The 15,204-nt window shown below is 43.8% G+C and overlaps 1 protein-coding gene across 1 annotated transcript in view; it reads left to right on the top strand.

Moving 5' to 3' along the window:
- The window catches only part of PTAR1 (protein prenyltransferase alpha subunit repeat containing 1), a 109,458-nt gene that overhangs the window by 33,034 nt on the left and 61,220 nt on the right, over positions 1–15,204 (top strand). The window contains exons 3-4 of the mRNA XM_040417090.1: positions 11,904–11,970; positions 12,303–12,407. Of these exons, the coding sequence (XP_040273024.1) occupies positions 11,904–11,970; positions 12,303–12,407 (172 nt within the window). The remainder of the gene's footprint in view (positions 1–11,903; positions 11,971–12,302; positions 12,408–15,204) is intronic.

Genomic DNA, 15,204 nt, shown 5'->3' on the forward strand with positions numbered 1-15,204 from the left:
TGAACGGCACAGATTTCTTCATTCGCATCGATCAATGTGGATGAAAAAATCTCTGCCAAAAAAAGAAAAAGGAGGGGAAAGGCGTCTGCCAGGACATAGGAGCTCCGCCCAACATCCATGCCCACTTAGCTCGTATGCCCTGGCAAACCCGATTTCTCCATTCACATCAATCGATGTGGATGAATAAATCATTGCCGGGATTTTTTTTTTTATATATACAAAGTGTTTGCCAAAGTATATGAACACCGCCACCTCCTCAGCTCATATGCCTCGGCAAACGTATCTTTTACTGCAGAGGAGAAATCTCGTCTTGCAGCGCCGCATACACCGACTTGCGTGTAATCTGACAGCAGCGCAATGCTTCTGTCCGAATGCACATCAGTGCTGCAGCTAGTCGATCGGTTGGTCCACCTGAAAGGTAAAAAAAACAAAACAAAAAAGAAAAAAACAGGCCGCAAAGCAATAACTTTATTAACTTTAGAACAGAACATATTAACTTTTTTTTAACTTTTTTAACTTTTTTACTTACCGGTAATTTTTTTTTTTGTTTTTAGTTTTTTTTACCTTTTATAGAACAAACCTCTCCTTCCCCATGGGACAATGTGCAAAGCGCAAATCGCCCAAAGATGTGGCGAAGTACGTTATGCACTTTATCCCAGGTGAAAGGAGAGGTTTGCAGCAGCTGTGAGTGAATGGGCCCTAATAGCCCTGTGTGCCTGTCCTGGTGAGATGTGATCCCTATGCTAGGTGTACCTGTGTGTGGTACTTCCGGAAACACTCTCCATAGCATAGGGCAGGGTGGTCAGCACAGTCAGGACAGAAATAGCGGGTGTCACGCCTTATTCCACTCCTGCTACAGACACGACATCTTTTTCGGGGTGACGGTTGGGTTGAGGTACCAGGAACGACACTGGGGAAATGTCGCTCGTGTAGACGGCTAACTACACTGGTGGATGGGGCCACGGAACCTTCTGGATACAGGAGGTTCTCGATGATCTCTTCCTGGAATTTGAGGAAGGATCGTGTTCTCCCAGCCTTACTGTAGAGAACAAAACTATTGTACAGCGCCAATTGAATCAAATATACAGACACCTTCTTATACCAGCGTCTGGTTCTGCGGGAAACTAAATACGGAGACAACATCTGGTCATTGAAGTCCACCCCTCCCATGAGCGCATTATAGTCGTGGACACAGAGGGGCTTTTCAATGACACGGGTTGCTCGCTCAATTTGGATTGTCGTGTCTGCGTGAATGGAGGAGAGCATGTAAACTTCACGCTTGTCTCTCCATTTCACCGCGAGCAGTTCTTCGTTACACAAGGCAGCCCTCTGCCCCCTTGCAAGACGGGTGGTTACAAGCCGTTGGGGGAAGCCCACGCGACTAGTTCGCGCGGTGCCACAGGCGCAAATCCGTTCTAGAAACAAATGCCTAAAGAGGGCCACACTTGTGTAGAAATTGTCCACATAAAGATGGTACCCCTTGCCGAATAAGGGTGACACCAAGTCCCAGACTGTCTTCCCACTGCTCCCCAGGTAGTCAGGGCAACCGACCGGCTCCAGGGTCTGATCTTTTCCCTCATAGATCCGAAATTTGTGGGTATAGCCTGTGGCCCTTTCACAGAGCTTATACAATTTGACCCCATACCGGGCACGCTTGCTTGGGATGTATTGTTTGAAGCCAAGGCGCCCGGTAAAATGTATTAGGGACTCGTCTACGCAGATGTTTTGCTCAGGGGTATACAAATCTGCAAATTTCAGGTTGAAATGGTCTATGAGGGGCCGAATTTTGTGGAGCCGGTCAAAAGCAGGGTGGCCTCTGGGACGGGAGGTGGTGTTGTCGCTAAAATGCAGAAAACGGAGGATGGTCTCAAATCGTGTCCTGGACATAGCAGCAGAGAACATGGGCATGTGATGAATTGGGTGCGTTGACCAATATGACCGCAATTCATGCTTTTTTGTCAGGCCCATGTTGAGGAGAAGGCCCAGAAAAATTTTAATTTCGGAAACTTGGACTGGTTTCCACCGGAAAGGCTGGGCATAATAGCTTCCCGGGTTTGCGGTTATAAATTGTGTGGCATACCGGTTTGTCTCTGCCACAACTAAGTCCAAGAGCTCCGCAGTCAAGAACAGCTCAAAAAATCCCAGGGCCGAACCGATTTGAGCCGTCTCAACCCGAACTCCAGACTGGGCGGTGAAAGGGGGAACTACTGGTGCGGCTGAAGTTGGTGACTGCCAATCAGGATTTGCCAGCACCTCAGGGACTCTAGGGGCTCTACGGGCCTGTCTGTGCGGTGGCTGCGACGGGGTAACTATTGCACGTGCCACCGTACCAGCTTCAACTGCCCTTCTGGTGCTCGCTACTTCACCAGGTTGTACGGCAGTGCTAGTACTAGGTCCAGGAAGGGCTGCGCTGCTGGTGTATGCCTCACCACGTGATCCGGCAGCGACAGCCCCACTCTGCTGCTCTTGAAGCGGATCCTGCGTAACCTGTGGTCTAGCGACACGGGGCCTGGTACGCCTGGTGCTATCAGGGACCTCCACCTCCTCGTCCGAACTTTGGGTCAGAGAGCCACTGCTTTCTACAGGTTCATATTCTGACCCGCTAGATTCATCAGATGAGGGTTCCCACTCCTCATCCGACTGGGTCAGAATCCTGTAGGCCTCTTCAGAAGAATACCCCCTGTTTGACATTTTGGACTACTAAATTTAGGGGTATTCCCTGAGACTACCCAAGAAAAAAAGCAAACCTGTCTTACAAAGGGGAGGCTAGCGAAGTACCGGAGGCTGCTGCGGTTGATAAAAAATATCAAAACTGATTTTTTTATCGCCGCAGTGCGTGTAAAATGAATGTGCAGTGATCAAAAAATATATATTTTTTGTCACTGCGGTGGGGCGGGCGTGGGTGAACGCACGTGTGGGCGACCGATCAGGCCTGATCGGGCAAACACTGCGTTTTGGGTGGAGGGCGAGCTAAGGTGACACTAATACTATTATAGATCTGACCGTGATCAGTTTTGATCACTTACAGATACTATAAAAGTACAAATGCTGATTAGCGATACGCTAAACAGCGAATAAAAGTGACTGCGGTGCGGTGGGGTGGGCGCTAACTGACGCTAACTACCTAACCAAGGGGCCTAAACTATCCCTAAAACCTAACAGCCAATACCAGTGAAAAAAAAAAAGTGACAGTTTACACTGATCACTTTTTTTCCTTTCACTAGTGATTGACAGGGGCGATCAAAGGGGTGATCAAAGGGTTAATTGGGGTGCAGGTGGGTGATCTGGGGCTAAGGTGTAGTGTTGGTGCTACTCACAGTTCAGTCTGCTCCTGTGCTGGATCCAACCGACGAAAAGGACCAGCACAGGAGCAGACAAGCCATATAACAGATCATATTTACTAATATGATCTGTTATATGACTTTGGATTGGATTTTTTGAAAATCGCCAGCCTGCCAGCCAATGATCGTTGCTGGCAGGCTGGTGACGAAATACTTCTTTTAATTTTGCCGGCCCGCGATGCGCATGCGCGGGCCAGCTTGGAGCGAAATCTCGCGTCTCGCGAGATGACGCGTATATGCGTGACTCTGCGCAGCGCTGCCACCTCCGGAACGCGATCCTGCGTTAGGCGGTCCGGAGGTGGTTAAATAGGCAGCTGGGCTCAGCAGAGAGGTGTCTGTTTTTTGGATCTAAGGCTTTGTGCCGTGCTGGAGGGCTGAGAGCCGCATGCTGGGGAAACAGGCCCCCTAAAGCCTGCTGTGGACTACTGGAGGCAGAACTGCCAGCAAGGTGACTTGTGTTATATGAACTTTCCATTGTGTGTGAATTAACACCAAGACTGCAAAGTTACGTGCTGTTTTGTGCAATTGCCTCAAGTGTGAATAAACACTGACGTTTTGAGTTAAGAACTTGTATTTTGCCTCTTTACTGCGCCCACTTACCCCATCTACCAGAGTGAAACCTCACTATATATCTCCAAAAGGCAAATGATGAGGCATCACTCCAACGTGAATAAGGCCCCTTTCACACGGGCGAGATTTCCGCGCGGGTGCAATGCGTGAGGTGAACGCATTGCACCCGCACTGAATCCGGACCCATTCATTTCTATGGGGCTGTGCACATAAGTGGTGATTTTCACGCATCACTTGTGTGTTGCGTGAAAATCGCAGCATGCTCCTCTTTGTGCGTTTTTCACGTAACGGAGTCCCCATGAATGGGGTTGCAGGAAAATCGCAAGCACGTGCGGATGCGGTGCGATTTTCACGCACGGTTGCTAGGAGACGATCGAGATGGGGACCCGATCATTATTTTCCCTTATAACATGGTTATAAGGGAAAATAATAGCATTCTGAATACAGAATGCTTAGTAAAATAGGCCTGGAGGGGTTAAAAAAAAATATAAAAAATATTTTAACTCGCCTTAATCAACTTGTTCGCGCAGCCGGCATCTCTTCTGTCTTCTTTCTTCAGGACCTGGGTAAAGGACCTGTGGTGACGTCCCTACGCTCATCACATGATCCATCACCATGTTGATGGATCATGTGAATGACCATGTGATGAGCGTAGTGACGTCATCAAAGGTCCTTTTCCTCACAGATGAAGACAGAAGAGATGTCGGCTTCGCGAACAAGTGGATTAAGGTGAGTTAAAATATTTTTAATTTTTTTTTAACCCCTACAGCCCTATTTTACTATGCATTCTGTATTCAGAATGCTATTATTTTACCTTATAACCATGTTATAAGGGAAAATAATGCAATCTACACAACCTTGAATCCAAACCTGAACTTCAGTGAAGAAGTTCGGGTCTGGGTACCACAGTCGGTTTTTTATCACGCGCGTGCAAAACACATTGCATCCGCGCGATAAAAACTGAACAACGGAACGCAATCGCAGTCAAAACTGACTGCAATTGTGTGCCTACTCGCGCGGGTTTGCCGCAATGCACCGGAAACACATCCGGACCTAATCCGGACACGCTCGTCTGCAAGGGGCCTAAAAGGTGTCAGGGGTAATAAACGGGTCTGACACTCTTTTATTCACGTTGGAGTGCTGCCTCATCATTTGCCTTTTGGAGATTATCTATGGACTTTGTTGCCCACACCCGCTTTTCACAACTGCTGTGCTGCTGCTGTTTTTTGATAGATTTATTTATATATATATATATATATATATATATATATATATATATACACTCACCTAAAGAATTATTAGGAACACCTGTTCTATTTCTCATTAATGCAACTATCTAGTCAACCAATCACATGGCAGTTGCTTCAATGCATTTAGGGGTGTGCTCCTGGTCAAGACAATCTCCTGAACTCCAAACTGAATGTCAGAATGGGAAAGAAAGGTGATTTAAGCAATTTTGAGTGTGGAATGGTTGTTGGTGCCAGACGGGCCGGTCTGAGTATTTCACAATCTGCTCAGTCACAACCATTTCTAGGGTTTACAAAGAATGGTGTGAAAAGGGAAAAACATCCAGTATGCGGCAGTCCTGTGGGCAAAAATGCCTTGTGGATGCTAGAGGTCAGAGGAGAATGGGCCGACTGATTCAAGCTGATAGAAGAGCAACGTTGACTGAAATAACCACTCGTTACAACCGAGGTATGCAGCAAAGCATTTGTGAAGCCACTACACGCACAACCTTGAGGCGGATGGGCTACAACAGCAGAAGACCCCACCGGGTACCACTCATCTCCCCTACAAATAGGAAAAAGAGGCTACAATTTGCACGAGCTCACCAAAATTGGACTGTTGAAGACTGGAAAAATGTTGCCTGGTCTCATGAGTCTCGATTTCTGTTGAGACATTCAAATGGTAGAGTCCGAATTTGGCGTAAACAGAATGAGAACATGTATCCATCCTCTGATGGCTACTTCCAGCAGGATAATGCACCATGTTACAAAGCTCGAATCATTTCAAATTGGTTTCTTGAACATGACAATGAGTTCACTGTACTAAAATGGCCCCCACAGTCACCAGATCTCAACCCAATAGAGCATCTTTGGGATGTGGTGGAACGGGAGCTTCGTGCCCTGGATGTGCATCCCTCAAATCTCCATCAACTGCAAGATGCTATCCTATCAATATGGGCCAACATTTCTAAAGAATGCTATCAGCACCTTGTTGAATCAATGCCACGTAGAATTAAGGCAGTTCTGAAGGCAAAATTGGGTCCAACACCGTATTAGTATGGTGTTCCTAATAATTCTTTAGGTGAGTGTTTATACACTGCTCAAAAAAAATAAAGGGAACACTTAAACAACACAATGTAACTCCAAGTCAATCACACTTCTGGGAAATCAAACTGTCCACTTAGGAAGCAACACTAAGTAACAATCAATTTCACATGCTGTTGTGCAAATGGGATAGACAACAGGTGGAAATTATAGGCAATTAGCAAGACACCCCCAATAAAGGAGTGGTTCTGCAGGTGGTGACCACAGACCACTTCTCAGTTCCTATGCTTCCTGGCTGATGTTTTGGTCACTTTTGAATGCTGGCGGTGCTTTCACTCTACTGGTAGCATGAGACGGAGTCTACAACCCACACAAGTGGCTCAGGTAGTGCAGCTTATCCAGGATGGCACATCAATGCGAGCTGTGGCAAGAAGGTTTGCTGTGTCTGTCGGCGTAGTGTCCAGAGCATGGAGGCGCTACCAGGAGACAGGCCAGTACATAAGGAGACATGGAGGAGGCCGTAGGAGGGCAACAACCCAGCAGCAGGACCGCTACCTCCGCCTTTGTGCAAGGAGGAACAGGACTGCCAGAGCCCTGCAAAATGACCTCCAGCAGGCCACAAATGTGCATGTCTGCTCAAACGGTCAGAAACAGACTCCATGAGGGTGATATGAGGGCCCGACGTCCACAGGTGGGGGTTGTGCTTGCAGCCCAACACCGTGCAGGACGTTTGGCATTTGCCAGAGAACACCAAGATTGGCAAATTCGCCACTGGTGCCCTGTGCTCTTCACAGATGAAAGCAGGTTCACACTGAGCACATGTGACAGACGTGACAGAGTCTGGAGACGCCGTGGAGAACGTTCTGCTGCCTGCAACATCCACCAGCATGACCGGTTTGGTATTGGGTCAGTAATGGTGTGGGGTGGCATTTCTTTGGAGGGCCGCACAGCCCTCCATGTGCTCGCCAGAGGTAGCCTGACTGCCATTAGGTACCGAGATGAGATCCTCAGACCCCTTGTGAGACTATATGCGGGTGCGCTGGCCCTGGGTTCCTCCTAATGCAAGACAATGCTAGACCTCATGTGGCTGGAGTGTGTCAGCAGTTCCTGCAAGACGAAGGCATTGATGCTATGGACTGGCCCGCCCGTTCCCCAGACCTGAATCCAATTGAGCACATCTGGGACATCATGTCTCGCCTCTATCCACCAACGTCACGTTGCACCACAGACTGTCCAGGAGTTGGCAGATGCTTTAGTCCAGGTCTGGGAGGAGATCCCTCAGGAGACCGTCCGCCACCGCATCAGGAGCATGCACAGGCGTTGTAGGGAGGTCATACAGGCACATGGAGGCCACACACACTACTGAGCCTCATTTTGACTTGTTTTAAGGATACTACATCAAAGTTGGATCAGCCTGTAGTGTGTTTTTCCACGTTAATTTTGAGTGTGACTCCAAATCCAGACCTCCATGGGTTGAAAAATTTGATTTCCATTTTTTTATTTTTGTGTGATTTTGTTGTCAGCACATTCAACTATGTAAAGAACAAAGTATTTCAGAAGAATATTTAAATAATTCAGATCTAGGATGTGTTATTTTTGTGTTCCCTTTATTTTTTTGAGCAGTGTGTGTGTGTGTATATATATATATATATAATTTTTTTTTTTAAGGTTTTAAACCACTTACAAGTATGACACGTTTTCTTTAGATTAAAATGAGTACATGTTCAAGGCATGAGACCAGTTGAAGGCTACAAATTATTACAGAACTTGCGTTATTTGTATACCAGGCCTTGGAAAACTAGAATTCTGTTTTAGTTCCGAAGTATTTTAAGATATTTAGAAGTGTGTCCAAAAGTGTTCTCACTAAAGTTAACGTCTAATTTAAAAGCTACATTGACTAACATTAAACTTGGGTGAAAACAGTTCTATAGTCTAGTGTCTAATTTGTCTGCAGAAGGTTAGGTGACTATCGGAGGGTGAAGTGTTTTTGCTTAGCTTTATTAATTTATTTATTTTTTAATAAAGATGCAAATGTTCTTCAGTCTTGAATCTTGACACATTCTTAACAAGCCAAGCAACTTAATTAATCTTAGATGAATTTAATGATGCCCTGAATGTAAAATAGTCTGTGGATCATTAAAGCATCTGCTAGAAGTGTATGACAAATTAAGGCCACTTTGCAGTAGTGCACTGCGTTCCTCTTTGCAAAATCTACCTTTGTCTGTTTCATAGTATATAAAAGAATAAAGCTACCTTGCATTTGATTAATCACTTAAAATGCAAATTTAGGTGTGTTGCTCCAGGGGCATAAAGGGTAATTCCGCAAGCTGAAGTGGCTGTTATCCATTGCTGCACTTGATCTTCTATCTCCCCTCTTCAAACCAAGGAACTAAATATATAGTGCAGACCAGTTTTCAGTGTTGAGTGGGAAAGGTTAAGGTATACCGTATTATGCACACAGTTGAATGTAAACCATAGGCATATTAGATATAGTTAAAATCCATTAAAAGTCTGCATGGTGAACAATACGGAAATAATCTGGTCCAGGCAAAACTGTAGACGGTCAGGCCAAACAGCGCTATTCACCACCATGTGCTTGCTGCACACAAAAAATACAGCAGCACTTTGAGTGTTAAGATGTAAGTAAACATTGAATATATGAATATTAAACATATATATATTGTGGGGACTCGCTCTGGTAGACAGGATTAGCGGACACAGTATAGAGGCAACAACAAGTTCTTTGGATCAAACAGTTCAGTGTTTTATTCACACTTTAGGCAAGTGACAGAACAAGCTCAAACAAACATTTGAGCTTCTTAGTGCACATTTTGATCAGATTGTCTGAGGCAATCTGCCCTGACAAGCCTATATCATCAGATGGGTATGCACTATGGAGTTCACACCCTATGCGCCCCCCCTCCCGTACAAACACATACACACTTTATCAGTTGACTTTAATTACTTTAAATGGTTACTGGCTTTTCACACAACTTTACATAAATGAATAGTACAATAGTAACATAAATAGTGCTATATCGGTGAGATGTCTAGTTCTCATGTCAACAGCTATTCACCTCTCGTTCTCCCCCACACACGGCTAATTGGTTTTCACTTTGAAAAATGCCTTAATTCCGTTCAATACGGAGCAGCTCTACAGGAGGACCATATTACACATGCCAATGCAAGAATATACAGTACAGACCAAAAGTTTGGACACACCTTCTCATTCAAAGAGTTTTCTTTATTTTCATGACTATGAAAATTGTAGATTCACACTGAAGGCATCAAAACTATGAATTAACACATGTGGAATTATATACATAACAAACAAGTGTGAAACAACTGAAAATATGTCATATTCTAGGTTCTTCAAAGTAGCCACCTTTTGCTTTGATTACTGCTTTGCACACTCTTGGCATTCTCTTGATGAGCTTCAAGAGGTAGTCCCGTGAAATGGTTTTCACTTCACAGGTGTGCCCTGTCAGGTTTAATAAGTGGGATTTCTTGCCTTATAAATAGGATTGGGACCATCAGTTGCGTTGAGGAGAAGTCAGGTGGATACACAGCTGATAGTCCTACTGAATAGACTGTTAGAATTTGTATTATGGCAAGAAAAAAGTTTGTCAGCCGAAAAATTGGGAAAACTTTGAAAGTAAGGGCTATTTGACCATGAAGGAGAGTGATGGGGTACTGCGCCAGATGACCTGGCCTCCACAGTCACCGGACCTGAACCCAATCGAGATGGTTTGGGGTGAGCTGGACCGCAGAGTGAAGGCAAAAGGGCCAACAAGTGCTAAGCATCTCTGGGAACTCCTTCAAGACTGTTGGAAGACCATTTCACACTTGTTTGTTATGTATATAATTCCACATGTGTTAATTCATAGTTTTGATGCCTTCATAGTCATGAAAATAAAGAAAACTCTTTGAATGAGAAGGTGTGTCCAAACTTTTGGTCTGTACTGTAGGTAAAGGGGGGGGGGGGGGAATGAGCAGGATCACACAAAGACAAGCAGACTGCTGGAGCTACATGGACTGAAATATAAACTTCTTGTATTCACAGCCGTACAGGCCAGTAACTCTCTGTAGTGTCCTCCATGATAATGGAGCTGCTTCTGAGTGCATAAGAGAAGATTGGAAAGCAGATTCTCCTCTACTTTGTGTGCAGTGGATGACACCTAGTCTCCACCCACCATGTCGGAGAGATCTGCAAACAACACATTTACTATGCACAGAGGTCAACTGCAAAAAAAAAAGCCAGATACAAGTGATATAATGGCCAGAAATAGTGTTATTCCTCTTGTACACACTCTCTGTACTATTGAATAATGCAGAGTTTGCTGAAAGGTTAGTGACGCTTTGTCTCTGTATTACTTTTCTGTTTTGAAAGTTTGCAATAACTTTCCTTTTTCTTTTTGTAAAATTAGAATAATCTTTTTAAAGATGTGTATGTGACTCCTTAAAATAACATTAAAGGCAATATATCAAGACAAAATGAAGTCCTTTGGAAGATCAAAGATAACCCTAGCTAAACTGCGGCGGTGTTCTATATTTAAGAATCCCCATGGAGCTTCAATCCTACTATGCCCCTAACCTCATTAGTAGTAATAATTTAAAATAAAGTCAGATTTTTTTAAAACAATCCCTTTTTTAATGAAAATGAAAGTACTTATCCCACTTACCAACCTTTTAGCTTGCTGATAAATATGTTAGTGTAATAAGGATACACTAATTCACACTGTATAATGATGCTCAATGTTTTTCTGAAAAAGAAATGCTCTGTGAATTCTGTTTTGCCTTGAATGTAATAAAGTCACATATTGCAGTCAGAATATGAAGAAACGGATTGCTTAGGTGCCTTTTAGGGTATGTCCACAAGTGGCGGAAATTAAAGTTCCTTACAGAAAAGCATCAGCAGAGTGAATGAGATTGTGAATAAGCAATTTATGTTGTGGATTTCACCCTTTGCGGTATCTGGGGGCAAATTCATGTAAAGGTGGCCGATTCTCAATTATGGAATCTGCGGGCTGTTTCTGGCATAAGTGCCGGCTTTCTGACAGAAACCCACCGGATCCCATTATAGGGTATGGGGATCTATGCCGAATACAATAAATCCAATGGGTCTGCTCCTCTTCTGGATCAGACTACCGGATTTACCCAACAGAGATGTAAACCTAGCCTAACTTTTATTCTTTTTGAACTTTGGAAAGTGCATGACAAATTCACAAAAGACATTTATATCTATTACGCAACTCTTTAGTTAGGAGCAGCCAATCACAGAGCAAACATAATGCAGTACATACCCACAGCGTTCCACAGCTGCTCTAGACCCTGCTGCTCTCCACTTCCTGGTCCCAGCTCGACTCACAGGAAATGGCCTGGACTGCCAGTAGATCATTGACTGAAACGTTGAATGGAATGGCAAGGTGCCACGGCTCCATTCATACTGTTCTTTACCCTGTTTTACTGATCGATGGGATCCCAGCATTAGGGACCTTGTGATCGTACTGTACGTTTACCATCAATTCCGTGGGTAGGTGATAAGTGTTATCCGTGGGATAACCATTTTAAGTGGTTAATCTAGATCTTCTGGCAGGTCTCCATTAAGATTACAGTGAACGGTCCTAGGTTTTGAAGGTACTTTTTAAAATTTTAAATGTAAAAAAAATGAATGGTAAGCTAATCAATGATGCAATATAGATTCATGTTTCTTTTTGTTTAGAATTGATCGATGTGACGTGCACCCTGTTATTGCTGAACCCAGACTTAACCACTGCATGGAATGTCAGGTATGCCACCCTAGCCTTACCATTCTTTAATGGCGCACTTAATCCTTGTTCTCCTTGCCTGTGTACACTATATTATTATTATATGCGTATAACATATACAGTACAGTATATAATATATTATTGTGGGCCTACAACATATACTTTACTGTAGACAGTATCTTCTTAAAGGCCTATACCATGTCAGAGACATGGCACGGTATGTGCTTGTCTTGCTGGTCATTGATGTCTTCTGTTTGGAAATAACTCATAAACCTTAGTTATTTAGGTGCTTATTTATACCAAAATTTGCTCAGGCCAGTGCACAGTAGCATAACCTTATGTTTCTCCAACAGGAAAGAATTGATCCAGTCTGGAGCCATCAACCCAGAGAAGGATTTGCAGCTTGGAAAACTGGCTTTGACTAAGTTCCCTAAAAGTCCTGAAACATGGATTCACAGGTCTTGTGTTACATGAATGCCGTTCTTCCATTTTATTAATCATATTTCCACCACTACTGTTTTTAGCCTTGCTACATGAACATGAAGTGATTTTATATAAAAATATAACCATGCACCTTGAGTCGCACCTCCAAATTGCAATGCTGCTTGTCTGTCACCTACAGTTTTATTTTTAATATTAAAAATATCTTTGTTAGTAATGTAAACGTCTCATTTACGTCTCATTACAACAAGGAATCCTCTATCCACAGGATGGCGAATAAGTGTGTGATTGGAGGGTTCCTACTGCTGGGCCTCCTGCCAATCACAAGAACAGGGGCCTGTGTTCCCTTGTTTGGATGGAGTGGTGGGCAGGCATGCGTACTGCTGCCCCATTCGGATCTGGAGATAGTCTAGGGCTTGTACTTGGCTATCTCTGGCAGTCCCATAGAGTTGAATGGAGTGGTGGACACAAATGTGTGTCAGCCGCTCCATTCAAGCAAGGAAACACAGGCTCCTATTTCCATAATTGTCAGGCCTCTGCCGATCAGACACTTATCACTTATCCTGTGAATAGGAGTAAGTTGTTGTAATGCGACAATTCCTTTAACCCGTAATGCATAATGTCGTACATGCCATACAACGGCTTGTATGGAGTGGGCTGCTGCTCAAGGGTAAAAAAAAATATAAAAAATTCAAATCACCCCCTTTCCCAATTTTAACCCCTTCCCGACAGCTGCCTTACATGCACTGCCTAGAGGGCAGTGACTTCCCGGCAGCGCTGTACATGTATAGCACGCTGATCGGGCGGGTGCAGAAACTGCACCAGCAGGAGCCCTCCTCTTCCTGACAGCTAATCGCCTGCTGCATGCATTGGTGAGAACACTAATGCCAACGCATTAACCCCTTGTATGCCGCAGCCAACACTGACTGCTGTATGCACGGGGTTTGCTGAGGGAGTGGGTCTCATAGGGAATCTCTGTGTAAAAGCTGACAGGCAAGGCATTACAATAAAAGACGGATTGTAATGGATTGTAGAGGGGATCAGACCCCAAAAGTTGATGTCCCATGGTGGGACAAAAAAAGAAGTTAAAACAAAAATGACATTTTTTTTGGTCACTTTTCCCTACACAAAGTGTAGTAGTGTGCGATTAAAAAAGTACTACTGTATTTTGTGCCCCAGAAGACGCACCTAGGTTTTAGAGGAGAAAAATAAGAAAAAATAAATAAAAATTTCAGCAGACTTCAGCTCAGAGCCCAAATCAGACCCCAAATGTTAAGACCCTCATTCAGACCTCAGATCTGACAAAAACAATAAATCAACTTATGATAATCAACTTAACTGTCCAATCCGGACCCCACCGCTGCACTGGGGATCCAGCTCTGGCTCTTCCTGCTGCAGCAGTCAGGACCAGGATGCGGTGAGTACAGAGCCCGGGGAGCGCTGCATTCACAGCTTCCCAGTCCCCCTGTACTGATAAGCGCTTTCATAATGGAAGCACTCATTAGTATTTGCCCCATAAGACCCACTGACATTTTACGACAACTGTGGGTCTTATAGGGCGAAAAATACAGTCTGTTCTCCAAAATGGTACTACTGAAACCATCACTTCATCCCACAAAAAATGAGCCCCTACACAAGACGATCGGCAGAAAAAAAAATATATATATGGCTTTTAGAAAATAGCGAAACAAAAACAGGATTTTATTTCAAAAATGGCTTTATTGTGTAAGATTGCAAACCAAAAATAAAAATTAGACATATTAGGTATTGCCGCATCCGTAATGACCTGCTCTATAAAAATATCTCATGATCTACCCTGTCAGGTAAATGCTGTAAAAAAGAAATTAAAACAGTGTCAAAAACAAACCATTTTTGTCACCTTGCCTTACAAAATGCGTAATAGTGAGTGATCAAAAAGTACTACCCCAAAATGGTACCAATGAAAACATCAACTCAAAAAGTAAATGAGCCCGCACATAAGACGATGGCTCTCAGAAAATGGTAACTCATTTTTTTTCTTCAAAAAAACTTTTATTATGTAAGATTGCAAAAAAACAAAAAACAGACATACTAGGTATTTCCACGTCCATAATAACTGGCTATATAAAAATATCATATGATCTACCCCGCCAGATGAACGGCGTAAAAAAAATAAAAATGTCAAAACAATATTTTCACCTTGCCTTACAGAATAGCGAGCAATCAAAAAGTACTATGTACCCCAAAATGGTACAAATGAAAATATCAACTCATTCCACAGACAATGAGACCCTACACAAACCATGTACTTTATGGTTTGTATACATATATTTCTTTGTATATATGGAACACTAAATATTTTATGGTCCGTATACCTATTTATTTTTTTATTTATTTTTAGTTAATATGGAACACTGTACCGTATTTTGTTTTACTATAAGATGCACTTTTTAGCAGCAAACGATCTTGCTAAAAAATGCCTGCATCTTATATTCCGCAGTCAGGGTGGTACCCACTCACTGCTCTCTCTGCCTCCTACTGCTGCGTTTGCATACACCGGAACTGAAGCCTTTATCAGTGGTCCTGCCTACCTGGCTGAGAGTTCTAGCCCAAGGGGTGAAGATGCTGTATGGTCTCTGGCATCCTGAAGCATGGGCAGGCTTGGGGGCATAGTCCTCAGAAGACACTTAGAACGTGATCACTACGCTGCCCCAGCTTATGGCAAGCTCCAAAAGTGAGGCTGATTGAGTGATGGTTTAACGTTATCACCAATCCGACACACCTCAATTCCAGAGCTTGCTGTTGGTCTAGTCAGCAAAGCTGTGTTTGTCAGGT

This window comes from Bufo bufo, chromosome 2 (genome assembly GCF_905171765.1).
Source record: "Bufo bufo chromosome 2, aBufBuf1.1, whole genome shotgun sequence".
Taxonomy (NCBI): Eukaryota; Metazoa; Chordata; class Amphibia; order Anura; family Bufonidae; genus Bufo; species Bufo bufo.